Source organism: Mobula hypostoma, chromosome 18 (genome assembly GCF_963921235.1).
Source record: "Mobula hypostoma chromosome 18, sMobHyp1.1, whole genome shotgun sequence".
Taxonomy (NCBI): domain Eukaryota; kingdom Metazoa; phylum Chordata; class Chondrichthyes; order Myliobatiformes; family Myliobatidae; genus Mobula; species Mobula hypostoma.
Window position 1 is genome coordinate 69192850 of NC_086114.1, and position 18231 is coordinate 69211080.

Genomic DNA, 18231 nt, shown 5'->3' on the forward strand with positions numbered 1-18231 from the left:
TGGTACTTATCCCTGCAAGCAGCTAAAGTGCTACACTTGCCTATTCATCTCCTTTCAGGGCCCCTACAGTCCTTCCAGGTGAGGTAACTCTTCACCTGTAAAGCTGCTGGGATCGTTTATTGTACCTGGTGCTCTCAATGTGGTGAGATCCATCGTAAATTGGGGTCTGCTTTGTCAAGCACCTCTGCTCCACCTGCCAAAAGTGGACCTTCCCAGTGACTAAAAGTTTTAATTTTCATTCCCATTTGCATGTCAGTCCATGGCCTCCTGTTGTGCCCCGATAAAGCCACCTTTAGGGTGGAGGAACAACACCTTATATTCCATTTCGGTAGCCTCCAACCTGATGGCATGAACATTGATTTCTCAAATTTCTAGTAATGCCTCTCCCACCCTTCACCATTTCCCATCCCCTTGTCCCTCTCTCATGTTATCTCCTTTCCTGCCCGTCACCTCCTTCTGATGCTCCTCCCATCTTTTTTTCTTTCTTCCAATACCTTCTGTCTCTTTCACCAATCAACTTCCCAGCTCTTTGCTTCATCCCTCCCCCTCTGAGTTTCACCAATCGCCTGGTGTCTCTCTCCCCCTCCTCCCATGTTTCAAATCTACTCCTCAGCTTTTTTTTTTCCAGTCCTGCCGCACAGTTTTGGCCCAAAATGTCAACTGTACTTTTTTCCATGGATGCTGCCTGGACTGCTGAGTTCCTCCAGCATTTTGTGTGTTGCTCGGATTTCCAGCACCTGCAGATTTTCTCTTGCTTGTGATGGTGTTGGTGGCATCTGACCCACTGGTCTTCGTCGATCAGGACACGGAGCATAGGAACTGGGTGCTATGTTGCATTTGTACAAGTGGTTGGTGAGGCCACATGGTGTTGAGTTTTGAATTCCCTATTATAGAAAAAACATTATTAAGCTGGAGAGAGTGTGGAGAAGATTGATGAGAATGTGGTCAGGAATAAAGAGCCTGAGTTATAGGGAAAAGCTTCTCTGCAACTGCCACAGTAGAATGATGTACACACAGTACGAGATGTTACGCTCCACTCATACCAGTAACTGCATGTGTTGTGTAGGGTGTAGGGTTTAGGCTGCCTCACTACAGGACTGATGTGGTAGTAACACAGTGTGCAGATGAGATTCGCCGGGGTGGTGGCAGGAGTGGAGAGCTTGCTTCTGAGGAGAGATTCCATAGGCTGAGTTTGTCCTCACTGTTATGTCAGAGGTGGACGCGTGACCTGACAGAGCTTTATCAAATAAACAACAGAAAGGCAGAATCTTTACCTCCGGGTGTGGTGGGGGATCTAGAAGCAGACCTAGAACCGGGGGATCTAGAACCAGAGTGACCAGAGAATTAAGGTGAAAGGAGAGAAGTTTAAAGGTCTGAGGGGTACGTTTTTCAAATGGACGTCGCTGTTTATTTGGAATGTGTTTCCAGACCAGGTGGTAGAGGCAGGTACAGTATCACCGTAATGTTTACAGAACACAGAACAGTGTAATACCCTCAAGCCACGATGGTCCTTCGGCCCACAATGTTGTGCCAAACTCATTGAAGCGCTAGTTAAACACCGAATTAAACTAACCCTTCCTGCCTACACATCGTCCATATCCTTCTGCTCCTCGGCTTTTTCTTTATGCAGTCCTGTTGGTTGAAGGGTTTCGGTCCGAAATATCGATTGTGCTTTTTTCCTTAGATGCTGAGTTCCTCCAGCATTTTGTGTGTGGATAAAGGTATTAACATAACTTTGGTGAAGTGAACTGATCCACGTTGTGTACAGCACATAAAACTGAGATCTAGCTGACATATTTGTTGTCAATCCCAGTTTCAGCGAATCAAATCACAAAAATAATCTGATCGAACGAACGGTGCACACCCTGCATCGGGACTGAGAGCATCGAGGGGGAGGGGCGAGGCAGAGGCTGGGACGTGATAGGTGGAGCTAGATGATGGGCAGGTGGAGCTAGTGTCCGATGCGAGTTGGATGTTGAAGCGAGGCTGTCAATCAGAAGGGGCGCGGTATGGTTGTGTCAGTCAGCCGTGGTTGCCAGGTGACGGATTTGTTCAGGGGCGTGCTGCTATTGGTTGCTGTTCGAAGGCCTAGGCCCTGTTGTTTTGTGCCGGTGAAGTGGGGTTGGAGCTGACGGGAGGAGGTCGCAGTGAGTGGGAAAACGTGCGCCGGCTGTTCGTCGCGTGTCGGGATGTTCTCTTTTGGTCTCTGAGGAGTTGCAGGACCGGGCCAGCGTCTGTGCTTCAACTTCAGCAGAGCAAGAAAACAAGATGTCCGCCCGAGCGGCCGGAGCAGCGGGCAAGGTCCGGGCCCGAGTCGGGGAGTTGGGGCCAAAGTAGCGGGCAAGGTCCTGAGCCGGGCCGGGGAGTGAGCGCTGGTGCCCCCGGCGAGGTCCGAGGTCGGAGAAAAGCCGAGATAGCAGTCACGGCTCCATCCCTCCTTTCGGTCTGGCGGAGGAGTGAACCGGGGCTGTGGGGTGTGAGTTGTCCGGGATGCTGGACTGGGGGTTGGGTTGGCTTGAAATTATCTCTAATTCCACCAGCTACGCGGTTGCTGTAGTGGAGATACCACTGTAGTTGCAAACTTTAACTCCTAAGCCTGCGTCACTTAGTTGGATCTCCCTGGTGTTTGCCAGCTTTGCTTGGTGATTAAACGAGTGGGCAGTGTAGAGAGGTGAGACAGTTTTAGTGCGATGATGCAACTTTATGGTATGCCCTCGAAACCGAAGGAAGGGCGCGATGAATGATTCTGCTGCGTATGTGTCTCCTCACCATGAAAATAATCAGATTTGATAGTTGACTTCTCAACCGGCGGCAGAAAAGTAAGGTGAAGTGTGTTACAGGTATCTGGCTCTGTGGTCGAGTATAATCGCCGGCTTGAATGTATTGAGTTGTTTGAATTTGTCGAATTAAGGTACAATATGTTATTAAACCTTCAGATTTTGCATGGAACGGGTATTTTAGAGACGGCAGTATTTCCAACCGAAAGTGTGACAACAATTTAGTTCAAGTCCGAGGTGTAGACTGAGGGCTTGATTTTAAATTGGTGTCTCCCGGGGTGAGAGACGTTACTGGGTCAGTTGCATCCCTGCCGTGGCTTTCTGTTTCAAAGACCACGAGGGAGAACAGTCATTCTTGAGCAAGGAAGTCTAATATATTATACTTTGAACACGAGACCATGCATACCAGTTTTCAACAGCTGGCAACTTATTAAATCTTAATGTAACAAAATGAGGCGAAAATTTCTGACCCAGAAACCATGAAAAAAGGTATCGATTATTTAAAATCAGGTTGCGAGTGTTCTTATGAGAAAGTTAGCTTCCTTTACCTTTTTTTGAGCTGATACTGTGCAGAAATGCGAGTGTAAAGTGAGGCAGAACCAGTAAGGAAGAAGACTGGCTTCAGTTTTTCGATCAATTTTGGGACACATTGTGCAATTGTCTTAACGTGAGGGTAGGAATTTCCAGGAACAAATTGAGACAGATCACTGGTGATTTCTTTGTGCTCCTGAATATGTTGCATGAATACTATTCTGCTGGTCTGCGAGTTCCTGTCGGTGGGGATTCAGGTGTAATTTTCAACAGAGCCTATCCCAACCTCGGGAATGATGATGGGAAGAACAACGATGTGTTTTGGTGTTTCAGCAGTTTGTAAGGCAAAAATGTACCATCTTGCTTCATTGTACTGTTTCTCTCCCCCCACCCACTTATTTCTAGATTAGTTACTTAGTTTAAAGAAGCGAAGCCTTAAACAGCCAGAGTTTACTTAATCAAAGCATTAATGAGTCATTCTCTTCAATGATAAACTGTATGACTAACTGTTTCAGAATTAATGTTGACACTGCAATACAATAAAACAACAGAGTAATTTTCTCTGCTTTGTTCCTGCTGATGGTGATCTGAGCCAGAGTCAACATAGTCGTTTGCTTGTGTAACTGGGGAGGGAACATTTTGATTTTTGGGTTCCTCAATGTGGAGATGCAAACAGCAACTTCTGGCTTTTGTGTTAGATTGTCAGCATTTGTTGGACCTGATGCATTTCGGTGCGGCCTGACTGAGGTTGGACTGAGAACTTTCAATAAGTGTAGCTGTGCCCACGCTCTGAAACTGTGGGCTGAACATTCTTTTGTGTAAGCAGTGGATACTGTAGTACTGTGCTGTTACAAACTAGTTAGAATTGTTGTAACATTTGGAGTAATTTCCTGGAATTGTTGAGAATGCAGTGCACTTAAGTAGCAATTTATGTGCTGCCATTTAGGAAAATAATCCTGTATCCAGCCAAGGGTGGGTGTGTAAATGAGATAACAGTGCTGATTGGGGAATAGATGAGAGATGGTGTTCCACAGCGCAGGGCTTGCAGGGTGGGGTTCACTAAAGGTCAGCGAGAGAAGTAGATTACTTGGGAGGAGATTGGAGACAGAGAAAGAAAAACAGTGATGTAAATGTATGAACAGCTTTAGGACTGGTTAATCATGGTGTTAATCATGAGATTGGTGGCTCGCCCCTTTACTGCAGTGACTTGTAAATGTCTACAAGTTAAACTGCTGAGTTTGGTTTTGTTCTCATCTGTTCTGATCACACTCTTGAATGAAGTGCAATTTGCCTTTAAAAACAGGGGACCTTTAACTGGGAAACATGGCTGAGTCAGTTGTTCGATACAGTTGTAATCAACACTGAAGTTTTATTTGTGCCTTATTAAATTTATTTGTTTGAGCCAATATTCTATATACAATAGTTGCTAAATTTTAGGAGTATCAAATATACATAATTGTCACTGGTACTGTGTCAGAAGTGTGCTGTATATGAAAGCATTTATGGAATTTTGATTATTCAAAGAAAATTTATTGTCAATGTACATATACAACCCTGAGATTTATTTTCTTGTGGGCATACACAAATACAGGAAACACAATAGGAGCAATGAAAGACTGTACCCAACAGGATAGCAAACAACCAATGTGCAAAAAAAACCCCCACAAATACTAAGAGGAAAAAAGAAATAATGATAAATGACTAAGCAATTAATATCAAACATGAGATGAAGGGTCCTTAAAAGTGGGATCAGTGCAGTGATGGGCGTGTGAAGTTTCAGAGCCTGGTGGTTGAAGGGTAATAACTTTTCCTGAACCTTGTGGTCTGAGTCCTGAGTCTGCTGTACTTCCTTCCTGATGGCAGTAAGAAGAGCGCGTGGCATGGGTGGTGGGGAACTTGATGAAAGGTGCTGCTTTCCTGCTACAGTGCTCTGCATAGATGTGCTTAGTGTTGGGGAGGGCTTTACCCATGATGGACTGGGCTGTATCCACTAACTTTTGTAGGCTTTTCTGTACAAAGGCATTAATGTTTCCATAGCAGGCTGTGATGAAATCTGTCAATATGCTGTCCACAACACATCTATAGTTTTGTCATAGATGTAGATGTTGTGCAGAATCTTTGGAATCTTCAAAAGAAGTAGAGGTGTTGCTGTTTGAGGCAAAACCAATACTCTGAAATGTTAAGACCTAGTAATTTAAAGTAGATGATCCCCTCCACCTCTGATTCCTCCAGTAAGGACTGGCTCATAGACCTCCAATTTCCTCATCCTGAAGTCAGTAATTAGCTCCTTGGTTTTGCTGCCTTTGGTTGTTGTGGCACAACTCAACCAGATTTTCAGTATCCTTCCTGTATGCTGATTCATCATCACTTTTGATTTGAGCTATGACAGTGGTGTTGTCCACACACTTGAATATGGCTTTGGAGCTCTGCTTAACGACACCATCAGGAGTAGGGCGGGGGACTAAGCATACAGTAGGAAATCATGGAGAAGCTGTTGTCTACCTAAACTGACTGGGGTCTGCAAGTAAGGAAATAGAGAGGCCAAATGCACAGAGGTGTTGAGACCAAAGTCTTGAAGCTTATTGATTAGTTTTAAAGGGATGATATTGAATGCTGAGCAGTAGTGAATGAAGAGCATCCTTGCTGTCTAGATGTTCCATGGTTGAGTGAAGAGCCAATGAAATGGCATCTGCTGTTGACCTGTTGTGACAGTAGGCAAATTGGAGCAGACCCAAGTCACTTTGCAGGCAGGAGTTGATATGTTTCATCAACTTGTCAAAGCACTCCATCACAGTGGGTGCAAGTGCTACCAGACGATAGTCACTGAGGCAGGTTACCATGTGCTTATCACGCACTGCTATAAATGAAGCTTGTTTGAAGCAGGTCGGTACCTCAGACTGAAGCTCTTGCCAGTTGATCTGCTCAGTTGCCCTCTCTGGGCCAGATGCTTTCTGTGGGTTCACCCTGCAGAAGGATCATCTCACATTGGTCTCAGACTGATAGCACAGGTTTGTCAGGGCTGTGGGAGTTTGTGAAGGTGCCACCATGTTTTGATGGTGAGAGTGATCATAAAAGGCATTGAGCTCATCTTGGAGCAAAACCTTGTCACCATGTCACTTGATTTTACTTTGCAGGGGATGATGGCATTCAAGTCCTGCCACAGCTGTTGAGCGTCCTTCTATGTTTCAAGTTTGGCCCAGAATTAAGTTTGCTTTCCTGGGGTCATACCTGGACCTCTTGTACCTTACTGGTCGCCACTGATCCGGCCCTCAACAGATTGCAAGTCTGATGGTTCATCCAGGGCTTCTGGTTGAGGGATGATTTTTTTGGGGACACACTCATCTGTGACTGTTTTTGTAAAGTCCGTGACGACCGTGGTGTATTTGTTCAAGTCAACTGAGTTCCTGACTTAAAGCAATCCCATAGCTGTTCCTCTGCCTCCCGCGACCACTTCTTTGATGTCCTTATTTCTGGAGCCTTGCTCTTTAGCCTCTGCCTGTATGCAGATAGGAGGACAGCTAAGTGATCAAAGTTCCCAAAGTGCAGTCTAGGCATACCTAATCGTAGTGTAACAGTGGTCGAGTGTGTTGGGACTCCTGATGCTGCAGATGATACATTGATGATAATTATGCAGACTTGTTTGAAGTCCTGACAATGATTTGAAAAGGATTGGGTTCAGCTGTTTCTTGAATGCTACGATTAGCAAACAATGTATTGAGTGTTTAACATCTACTTTTGGCGGTACGTAAATGCAGGATCACGGAGGAGAACTCTGCTGGGGGTTGAATTTTAAGTTAGGAGTTGATTAGTGAAATATTGGATAAATTTCTTTGTAGAGTAACTTATGGCAAATTATAAACTAAAAATAGAATGTAAAGTGCTGACATTCTGTTTTGCTTCAGTGTTTGGTTGTGAAAAGTACTAAGATTCAATTTAGATTTACTGTTGCCTTTCTTCATCTCAAGGTCAAGAAACATCTCGCAGTTTGTGGGCAGTGGGAAGTTACTAAATATCAGATATTATCTGTTGTGTATTTGCATTCTAATTTGCTTCAGTTGAAAGACTTGTTCCATTTCAGAATTTAATTTCTATCTTGGTTCTTTTTGGAACGATAAACTTCAGGCTTAGAATAAATATTGAAGCGGGTTTACAAGCATTTTGCATTGACATTTGTACCTTTTCAACTATATAAAACATGAAATATTCATTTGGAAGGTAGAACATTTTTATTTGAGGGAAAAAATCGGGTACAAATTGCTTGGGCTTGTGGGTATCTTCTGTTAGGAATATTTGAATAAATTTAAAATGCATTGCTTGGTTGAGTTGAGGATCTGGCTGAATCTTTAAAATATGAAGGTCAGTCTTGGTTTTTATTATGTATCCTGAAGTAGGCTTTATTAATATCAATACAACTGAGGCATATGAAAAATACATGCAATATCAAAAACTACTAAAAGTACTTTAACATTCACCATGCCTGCCATCAACCCTCAAGCGGTGCTCTTCATTGTTTGAGAATGGATTTCCTGGAGGGATTGCACTCGCTGCTACTGTGAGTCAATGATAAGTGGTTGTGAAGAACTCCAAATCTGCAGTTAACTTGGATATCCCTGGTGAACTTCAAAAGTTCCGGAGATTATGATCAATCCTACAGAGTCCCAGGTATGTCAGTGCCGAACTAGAGATCTATCGGTTTTCATGGAATCTGTGAGGGAATCTGAGAGCCAGGGAGAAAAAAAAATCCAAGGAGCTTTTGAGATGTGCTATCATATTTGTTCAGTTGTGTCGTTCACCAAGTTACATAAAACTGAAGAACGCAATGTCTGTTGTCCTGTCAGATTGATCTGTAAAGATTATGAAGAGTTTGGGTCCATGATGAGTTAGCAGATCTTTGCTTAAAAAAAGTCAGTTATTTCCAAGACACGAACTAGTACAGGAGACAGCTCTGGTTTAAAACTCCAAATCATCCCCAAGTTTCTCAACTATCATTTGCTGATAGCTAAAAATGTATAGTTATATTTATCTAATAACCTCTGCTGAATGTGCATTGATTTGGAATCAATCACAAGATGCTATAAACTGGAGCCAAAACAAATTGCTGGAGGAGTTCAAATTCTGTCGTGTCTGTGGAGGAAAAGGTAAACTGTTTTTTTGGTCCTGATGTAGGGTCTCAACTTGCATTGTTAACAATTTATTTAACTGAGTACCTGCAGCGATTTATTCTTTTCTAGAGTTTGATTTGACTGATTCAGAAATTGAATAGAAAGTTGTCTGTCTTCTCTATGGAAAGAATCTGTGGTAAATAACCAAACCAAAGCCATGCCATTGAATAAACAGTAAAACATTAATGTAGAGAACAATATATAGTTGAGAAACTGGAGGATGATTTTGAGGTTTAAGAGCTGTTTCCTACATTAGTTCTCAGCCTGGAAATTGCTGAAATGGGTGTTTGGAAGCCTTACACATGCATTCTCCTTTTTCAAACCCAGGTTATTAACTCGTGTAATCTATTGGTAGGGTCTGTTTTGGCATATGGACAAAAATAATTGGGTCAGTTGTTCGTTTGTAGCATAGCTTGGATGCATTTTTATGTATGCATCGCATAGCATGATCTTGTATGTCATTCATCTAAATTCCAGTCCTAATGTTCCTGAAATGTTCTCTCTGCTTGGGTTTCATATTTTATTTACAGGTGAAGGGTGAAATAACTAGCTTTTTTTATAACGTTGTGAAATCTGTGGGGCTACTGAGGGCTGCAGTTGAATAACTACTTGGTCATTCAATGGCTGAATTGCTGACTGGTTGATCCACAGATGAGGATTTCGGTGGAGGCAAGTGAAATGTACCTGTTTGCTCTGTTATTTGATTTGATGTACAATTATGTGACAAAAGGACTGAGGCTGAGAATTTGTCTTTGTAATTTTAAAATTTGCTTTATTTTTTTGTTCTACTGTGGATGTCTGCAAGAAAACAAATCTCAAGGTAACATATACAGTACGTACTTTATGAATAAACTCTTCATGGGCTTCTAGCAGGGTACAGTTATCGATTATAATCGACATTTTGATGACAGACTCTGCCATTTTCTTCTGGGATGATGCCTGGGTATGTCTTGCCGGTAGTATTTATACCCCTCATAGTCCGCCCCTCCTGATTGGTTAGTCCTTATCCAATCAGGTTTCCGTTCTCCCACCTTGTTTAAAACTGAATTCTAGTTCTTACTTGGAGTGAGACCTTGGTTCTTGTGAAAATTCTTTTCCTCTAGTTTTATTTCAGTGACTTCCTTTACCAGGCAGTCCCAAAAGCCATAGGCTTGGCACAGTAGTTTTGTGCCATTGAAGTCAACGCTAAGGCCATTGCGAATGCAGTGTTCTGTTAACACCGATTTCTCTGGGTAACCCTCTGCTGTTTGATGTGGGTTTTACCATGCATCTTGTCTGGCCGATATATGCTGTTCCATGTTCACAGGGAATCTTGTAAATGCCAGCCAACCTGAGCCCCAGGTCATCTTTGATCTGCATAAGTGTGTCTTAGCTTCCTTACAAGTTTGTGGATGATATTAATCCGGTATTTCTTCAGGATCCTGGCAATCCTGACAGACACCATGGAAATATAGGGAAGACGGGTGGTAGCAACGGGCTCCTCCAAGTTCAGTTTCCTGGTTTTTCCACCACTTTTTTTTAAGGGCCTGATTTCCTTCACCCTGTAGCCATTCTGTAGGAACGTCATGGATTATCATCTTATTTCCTTCGGGAGACTCTCTGGGTCTGAAATAGTTTTTGCCTAGTTAATCAAAGTAGGTTTTAACAAAGATGAAGTTCTCACTCTGAGGAAGAACTGGAATTCGATTGTCAACAAGGTAGGACTAACCATTCAGGAGGTATGGCCTCCGGGGGTATGAACATCACCGGACTAGGTATACCCAGGCATCACTCGTGAAGAAGATGGCAGAATTTGTCATTGAAACTTCAGTTATAATTGATACCTGTAGCTGGCTGGAAGCCTGATAAGAATTTATTCATCATGTATGCTGGGAAAGCACTAGAACCTTTTCATAAACATACTTTGATAGTAAGTTTACTTTGAACTTGAAGATCTCCACTTACATCACAAATACTTGCATCTATGAACTTTGTATTCAGAAGAACTAGAATTTTGGAGTGGTGGTAATGTTTAGGATTACAGTGAAGCCTTGCCAAATGATGAGCTTCCTCACTCACTTTAGCTTCTGATTGAAGGTTTTATTTGAGCAGCAGGATTATATCTCACTTTGTGTAGGTGTGTATGTGATTTGAGATTAGTATCTTGTTGGCACCGTTCCTAGTTTGCAGTGGCTTGAGTAGAATTTTATTTCAGCCCAAAATATAGTTTGAGGATTGTGGTTTGACAGATAACTTAAAATTAGTTCAAACTATTAATTTGAAACATGGGAAATTAATCTTGTTTAGCTCATGGTGCCTGATCTATCATTGAAAGTTCAAAGTAATTGTGTTATCAAAGAATGTATATGTTACCATATACTTCCTTGAAATTGTTTTTTTTGCAGGCATTTACAGGAAAAACAGAAATGCACAGTTTTTAAAAAAACTACATAACTCAAGACTGACAAATGATCAATGTGCAAAAGAAGGCAAAAAGTACAATTTAAAAAAAAAATTCGGAGCATGAGTTGTAAAGTATTGTTGAAATTGAGTTTGTACGTTGTAGAATCAGTTGAGTGGCGGTGATTGAAGTTATCCATGCTGCTTCAGGAGCCTGATGGTTGTAGGGAATAACTGTTCCTGAACCTCAGGCTTCTATACCTCACACCCAATAGTAGCAATGAGAAGAGATCATGGTGTGGATGTTGGGAGCTATGATGGTTGCTGCTTTCTTGTGGCAGAAATCCGTATAAGTGTGTTTAGTGATGGGGAGACTTTTACCTGTGGACTGGGTTGTGTCCACCACTTTCTGTGGTCTTTTCTGTTCTTGGGCATTGGTACTTACATGGCATGCTATGATGCAACCAATTAGGATGAGCTTCACTGTGTGTCTAAGGAAGTTTGCCGAAGTTTTTGGTGACATACCAAATCTCTGCAAGCATCTAAGCAAGTAAAGGATCTGTCGAGCTTCCTTTGTGATGATACTTGCATACTGGTCCCAGGATAGGTAATTGATTAAGTTCATGGTTCATTTCTATTTTGTCTTGTCTTTTTCCTGCACCTTCAATTCTCTTATTATCTAGTAACTTATTGACCACCTAGGCATGCACAGAGTGGATGTGGCAAAGTTGTTTCCCATGATGGGGGAGTCTAGTACAAGAGGGCATGACTTCAGGATTGAAGGGCACCCTTTCAGAACAGAAATGCGAAAAAAATTTTTTAGAGGGTGGTGAATCTATGGAATTTGTTGCCACGAGCAGCAGTGGAGGCCAAGTCATTGGGTGTATTTAAGGCAAAGATTGATAGGTATCTGAGTAGCCAGGGCATCAAAGGTTATGGTGAGAAGGCGGGGCAGTGGGACTAAATAGGATAAAATGGATCAGCTCATGATAAAATGGCGGAGCAGACTCGATGGGCCGAATGGTCTACTTCTGCTCCTTTGTCTTATGGTCTTATTTGTAAAGTCTGAGCTTTCGCAGCCTCTGGGGTGGAGAGTTCTGAAGGATTATTATCCTTGAAAGAAATTTATCCCTATTTGGTTGTAAATGGTCTGCTCCTTAAATGGTGTTTGAACCCCACCCCCCACCCCAGCTATAGACACCTCAGCCAGGGAAGCTTCTTTCCTGTAACCAGCCTGTCAAACTTTCAAAGGTATCTAATTCTTCTGAACTTCAGAAAGCATGGGTAGAATCTACTCAGTCTGCCCTCGTGCAGCAGATCCACTGTCTCTGGCATCAATTCAGTGAATCTTGGCTGCACTCCCTCCATAGCAAATGTAGAGCATCAAAAAGTGGGCCACTGTGTGTGTGCGCCAACCAGGATCCCAGTCCAAACTTATCCCTTCTACCTGCACATGTCCACCTCCCTCTACTTGCTGCCTGCTCATGTGCACCTCCTAAAATGGTTACTGTTTAAGATGAACTAGTTATCTGTATTTGAATGTGAAGCTAAGTAGTCGGTGTTGAGCAGATTGTACACATTATGTATACATAACTTTGCAGAATGTCTGAATTGATGGTGATCGGACACTGACATTCTCGATCGTTAACTCTTTGCCTTGGCTAAATTAACACTTGGTTGTTTTTGAATGAATTTCCCTCGGGATTAATAAAGTATATCTATCTATTTAACTAACTAAATAGTCGCAGCAGAAACTTAAATTGTTAAAATCACATTGACTGGATTATGCTTATATAATGTGAGTAGTCATAGAATTGTACAGCAGAGAAACAGGCCCTTTGGCCCATCCTGTCTATGCTAACCATCATATTTGTACTAATCCCACTTTCCTGTATTAATTCCATAAATATCTTAAAGACGTTTCAAAGATAGCTTTGAAAAGTTTCTGGCTATCTACCCATCATGCCTCTCTGAATTTTATCTACCTCTGTCATTTCATCCCTCAGCCTCCTTTGCTGCAGGGAAAACTAATATTTGATGTTAAAGTTGGTGGGTGATTTTCAGCTTCGGTTGATGACGTGATTCTTGGAGAATGCTGTTACTTTCCAACTTGTGTACTATTTGATTATTTACTCTGGCACGCCGTCAACGTAAGGATCTTGTACAGATGTGTAAAGTCCACATTTTCACTTCAAACTAATTTGTCATAAAACTGTTTCAGACCTGCTGACAAAGGTGCTACTGCAGTTTGTATTTGCGTAGGATCAATAGGAAAATAAAATAATTTTTTTTAAACTTGAATTTACTAGAGCTGCTCATCTTGTTTTATCGCCATTAATTTATGAACTTTAACATAAATCATGGCCTGTACTCTCTTTCTACTGTTTCTCATGATGCCCATGGAGTGCTTAAACAAATTGTGTATGAAAAATGTGTCTGGATTTCCTTTAGTAACTTCATTAATTTTGCATATGTATTGTTAGAAGGCAACGCAAGCTTCAATCGGCCCACCGTTTGCACAGAACAGACAATCTATTTAAAACACAAAAATATATGCTTGTGAACCTTTCTAGTTTACGATTGCCTGAGGTGAGTACGGTATTATATTGCGACCGTTAATACTGTTTAAAACAATAGTAAAAAGTTTATTTGACTGCTGGTAAAAGAGTAGTGCTGCAAGACATTTTCTCCCTAATATAACGGATTTGACAAGGAACTTGGTCATACAACTTTGCCAGTACTTTGAATGCCAATAGAATGCACCCGAGTCTGGCTGACTGGCATTGTGCTTGAGAACTGGAGATAGAGCAAATGGGCAGCTTCTTTTGTGTGATCATAACAATGGTATATTACCATATTGTTTAAAACTTTAAAATGGCGTGATTCGCAGTAGCGCCTAAAATGCTGTTAGTGTTGAAATGAAAAGCACCTTTAGAGCTAGTAAAAGTGTCACTGGGAGATGTATTCTGTAAAATTGCCCTGTTGGGAAGTGGTCATTAATTGTTGATGTGGGAAGGGAGAAGTATGACGTAGTCCTTCAGTGCACTGCCTCTGAAACTACATCAGCGATTATAGAAGCAAGTCAATCAAAGCAAGTTCTATTCATCAGATACATTCAGATAAATTAAAAGAAAATAGAGCCTGGATGTTGTCTGTCTTGGAGTATTTAAGTCTTCGTAAACTGTTATAGGAAGTTTACTCGTGGCAGTGTTGGGGAACTTATTTGTGATTGACTTGTTAGTTATTTGTCTTATTTTGTACTTGCCGCCTGTTACGCCATTGGTGTTGAGGGCGACAATGAAGATCCTCCGTCTGTCTGTCCTTGGTCATCCACAGATATAGAAGGACTCTTCATTGCTGTTTCTGTAACAGTTTTGTTTAACCATTCAGAGCTGTTAGCCCTGAGCTGGAACCCGGAACCGAAACCCTGAACCTGGATAACTTGGTCAGATCTCTACCCTTTGACCTGTTTGGCATGGGCAATCCTACCAGAGCCGAAGCATAGAGTTCTGACTCTAGCCAATGTTGCTCTCTGAGTTATTGTGGTATGCAAGTCTCCAAACCGTGACAAGGTTATGGTCTTCTTGGAGGTATTATTTGTGACTTTGCTCATTATTGACATTGGTAAATTGAATATTTGTATTCTGGACTTGTATCCTCCAAGAATGGTGAGATGCACAATAAGTTCCTTCTCCACTGCAGTATCTCCAACATCAACACTGCAAGTAGTTTATACCCTCTGATTGCCAATTAAATGTAATTTGGTTGTGAATAAATTGTAGTTTAGTGGCATGACTGTTTGCTGGTGAGAGCTAGAGTTAGATTGCCCAATCTCACAAACCTCTTCAATAAACAAAGGAAACATTTTATCGTGTAGTGCTGGGAACGCAAAGTGGGCTTGTTGGTATTCAAATAATGAAAGACTGGTTGTAATGTGTGCATGTTTAATCATGAATAAAAATGGCCAGAAACTGTCTTATTGAACTAATTGCTACCTTATGATAACTAATGAAGTAGCGAGAGATTGTGTTATGGTTGTCTACAAATGATTATAGTTCATTGCTCAGAATTGGTGCCCTCCAATGGTATATATCCAACAAAATGCCTTTTACTCTTGGGTGAAACAGCTGACATCTCAAAGTTCTTCAACTTCCGAAATCGCACTGAAATTCAGCTTTTGCAGGAGCATATTGTTGGGAAATGAATTAGTTAAGTTCAGTGACATTACTGATGTCAAATGAAAATGAATTGGCTTTAACTTGCAAAACCCTGTTTTGGCCAGAACCAGCATGTGAATAAGATGCTATTAAATTACCATTTAGATAATAGTTTCTTTGGACCAATAAAGCATTAGAATTTGGATTTGAAAACTTGAATTGATTCGTAACACAATCCTTGTTAACTTTTTAATGGTGCTTTAAAATGGAAGTGTTCATATTTACATCTGTAGCTCCTACACTTTATTAAATTGATCAAACATAGAATGAGCATCTCCTAATTCTACTTGTCACTTTTAGTGAGCAAATTGGATAACAAGTGTAGTTAGCTTAAAAATGAGAACTCATTAATGCTGAAATTGCTAACATTTCCTGTTTGGTAAATACTAGCTTGTCATGTAGGTTTTATTTGGGCTACAGGTGATGGGCGCTGTTTCCGTCAGCTTGTGCTCTATTGATTGAATCAGAATCAGATTTATTATCACTGGCATGTGACATGAAATTTGCTAACTTAGCAGCAGCAGCAGTTCAATGCAATACATAATCTAGAAAAAATAAATAAAATAAAAATAACAAGCAAGTAAATCAATTAGTGTACATGTATTAAATAGATTAAAAAACATGCAAAAAAACAGAAATACTGTATATTAAAATGAGGTAGTATCCAAGGGTTCAATGTCCAGTTAGAAACTGAATGATGGCAGAGGGGAAGAAGCTGTTCCTGAATCGCTGACTGTGTGCCTTCAGGCTTCTGTACCTCCTACCTGATGGTAACAGTGAGAAAAGGACATGCCCGGGGTGCTGGAGGTCCTTAATAATGGACGCTACCTTCCTGAGACACCATTCCCTGAAGGTGTCGTGGGTACTTTGTAGGCTAGTACCCAAGATGGAGCTGACGAGATTTACAACCCTCTGCAGCTTCTTTCGGTCCTGTGCAGTAGCCCCCCACCCCACCCCTCCATACCAGACAGTAATGCAGCCTCTCCGAATGCTCTCCACAGTACATCTGCAGAAGTTCTTGAGTGTATTTGTTTTCATGCCAAATCTCTTCAAACTCCAAATGAAGTATAGCCGCTGTCTTGCCTTCTTTATGACTACATCAATATGTTGGGGCCAGGTTAGATCCTCAGAGATCTTGATACCCAGGAACTTGAAACTGCTCACTCTCTCCACGAGGATTGGTATATTTTTCTTTGTCTTACCCTTCCTGAAGTCCACAATCAGCTCTTTTGTCTTACTGACGTTGAGTGCCAGGTTGTTGCTGTGGCACCACTCCACTAGTTGGCATATCTCACTCCTGTACGCCCTCTCGTCACCACCTGAGATTCTACCAACAATGATTGTATCGTCAGCAAATGGTATTTGGGCTATGCCTATCCACACAGTTATGTGTATACAGAGAGTAGAGCAGGGGGCTAAGTACACAACCCCTGAGGTGCGCTAGTGTTGATCGTCAGTGAGGAGGATATGTTATCACCAATCCGCACAGACTGTGGTCTTCCACTGAGGAAGTCAAAAGTCCAATTGCAGAGGGAGATGCAGAGGCCAAGGTTCTGCAACTTCTCAGTTGGGATTGTGGGAATGATGGTATTAAATGCTGAGCTATAGTCGATGAACAGCATCCTGGCATAGGTGTTTGTGTTGTCCAGGTGGTCTAAAGCTGTGTGGAGAGCCACCGAGATTTCGATTAAGTTAATTGCATGAATCTTGAGCTTCAGTAAGCACTGTATTTCATCCATGATGTACTTAGCTTATTTATTATTGAATATATGCTCCACTCACAACCAGGAACTCAAATGCCAAATAGAAGTAATTAAGCACCAAAAAAGTCACGGTTATATTTCTGGACTTGCTACAGAACTGGCATTTGTTCCCCACTCTCACCTGCATTTCAACATAACACTCAAGTTAATAACAATCTAAAAGTTGAAGAAATCTACATCTCTGAAGGCTAATACACAATAATTAGTACCAAGAAGTAAATAATATTTTGGTATAATTATGGAATTTGAATGGTCTTGTGAGCTGTGTAGTTCAATGGATTTATAAATGCTCTCTTAATCCTGAGGTGACATCCATGCTAAAATGTTTTCACATTAATTCTTAGATTAATTTACAATTACAAGTACTGTTGTGGCTTAACCATCCATTTTATATATCTGTTACTCTGTTTACTAAATACTTGTTTGTTTTATGGGACTTTGTCTCCTATGACTAATGCTCATGAGTCAGTTACAGGTGCTGGCTGATCTGCCGAGTTCCTCTCGCATTTTGTGTGCATCTTTAGGATATTTACAATGCTCTCCACCATGAATCCTGATGTAAGGTGTTGATTTTTGCCTTTCTGTTTCCTGTTATTAATTCCCCATTCTTGACCTCTAGTGGCCATGAACTTGGCTATCTTCATCTTTTTTTATATAGCTATGCTTGCCCTTGCTGTTTGTTTTGATGTTACTTGTTAGTTTCCTCTACATCAAGTTTTTAATTTCTGATTGCCGTTTTGTGAAGGATTCCCAATCCTCTGATCTACTATTAGGTCTTGCAGTTCTCTTTCATCTAGTTTAAGATTTATTATTTTCCCTGACAACCTTATTAGCCATGGATGGTCTATCTTTCTTATGGAATCCCCCTTTCTAACTGGGGCAAGTTTTAGATAAGTTTTGTGAACTGACTGTTGAGTGTTTACCACTGTTAATTCACTGAACGAAACCTGAGTCTATTTACCTGTTCCACTTTGGACAACACCCCCCTGCATCTAGACTCTGACTATATCCATTGGGAATCGTAACCACAGAATCTTTTATTGCACATGACCATATCTAGGACTGCCTGCTTCCAGTTTGGCTCTATAACATTCACCACTGGGAAACAATCCCTAACACACTTCTATCAACATTACTTTGATTAGTCAATATGCAGTTTAAAATCACCCAAATTGCTTTAGTCCTTTTGTGTTCCTTTAATATTTATCCATTACAGCTTTGTCCTCAATGTGTTTTGACTTCTGCTATAGTATTTTATTGGTAACGTTTGTTAGCTGATATCTCATGATACAGAAACGTTAGGAACACTTGGAAGTAACGTTTCCAAGTTATAGCCTTATGTTTCCTTTTTCCTTTAAGGGCAGATGCTGGTGTTTGTCTGACCTTTTTTTTTATATAGACA

General features: G+C 41.3%; 1 protein-coding gene across 6 annotated transcripts in view; it reads left to right on the forward strand.

Moving 5' to 3' along the window:
* The first annotated feature begins 2065 nt into the window (after positions 1 to 2065).
* The window catches only part of tjp1a (tight junction protein 1a), a 210311-nt gene continuing 194145 nt past the window's right edge, over positions 2066 to 18231 (forward strand). For 3 of the 6 annotated variants that reach the window (XM_063071081.1, XM_063071082.1, XM_063071086.1), the window contains exon 1: positions 2067 to 2301. In XM_063071081.1, coding sequence (XP_062927151.1) covers positions 2269 to 2301 — 33 coding nt within the window. In that variant the 5' untranslated portion in view covers positions 2067 to 2268. The other 3 variants (XM_063071083.1, XM_063071085.1, XM_063071084.1) reach the window with 3 other exon arrangements.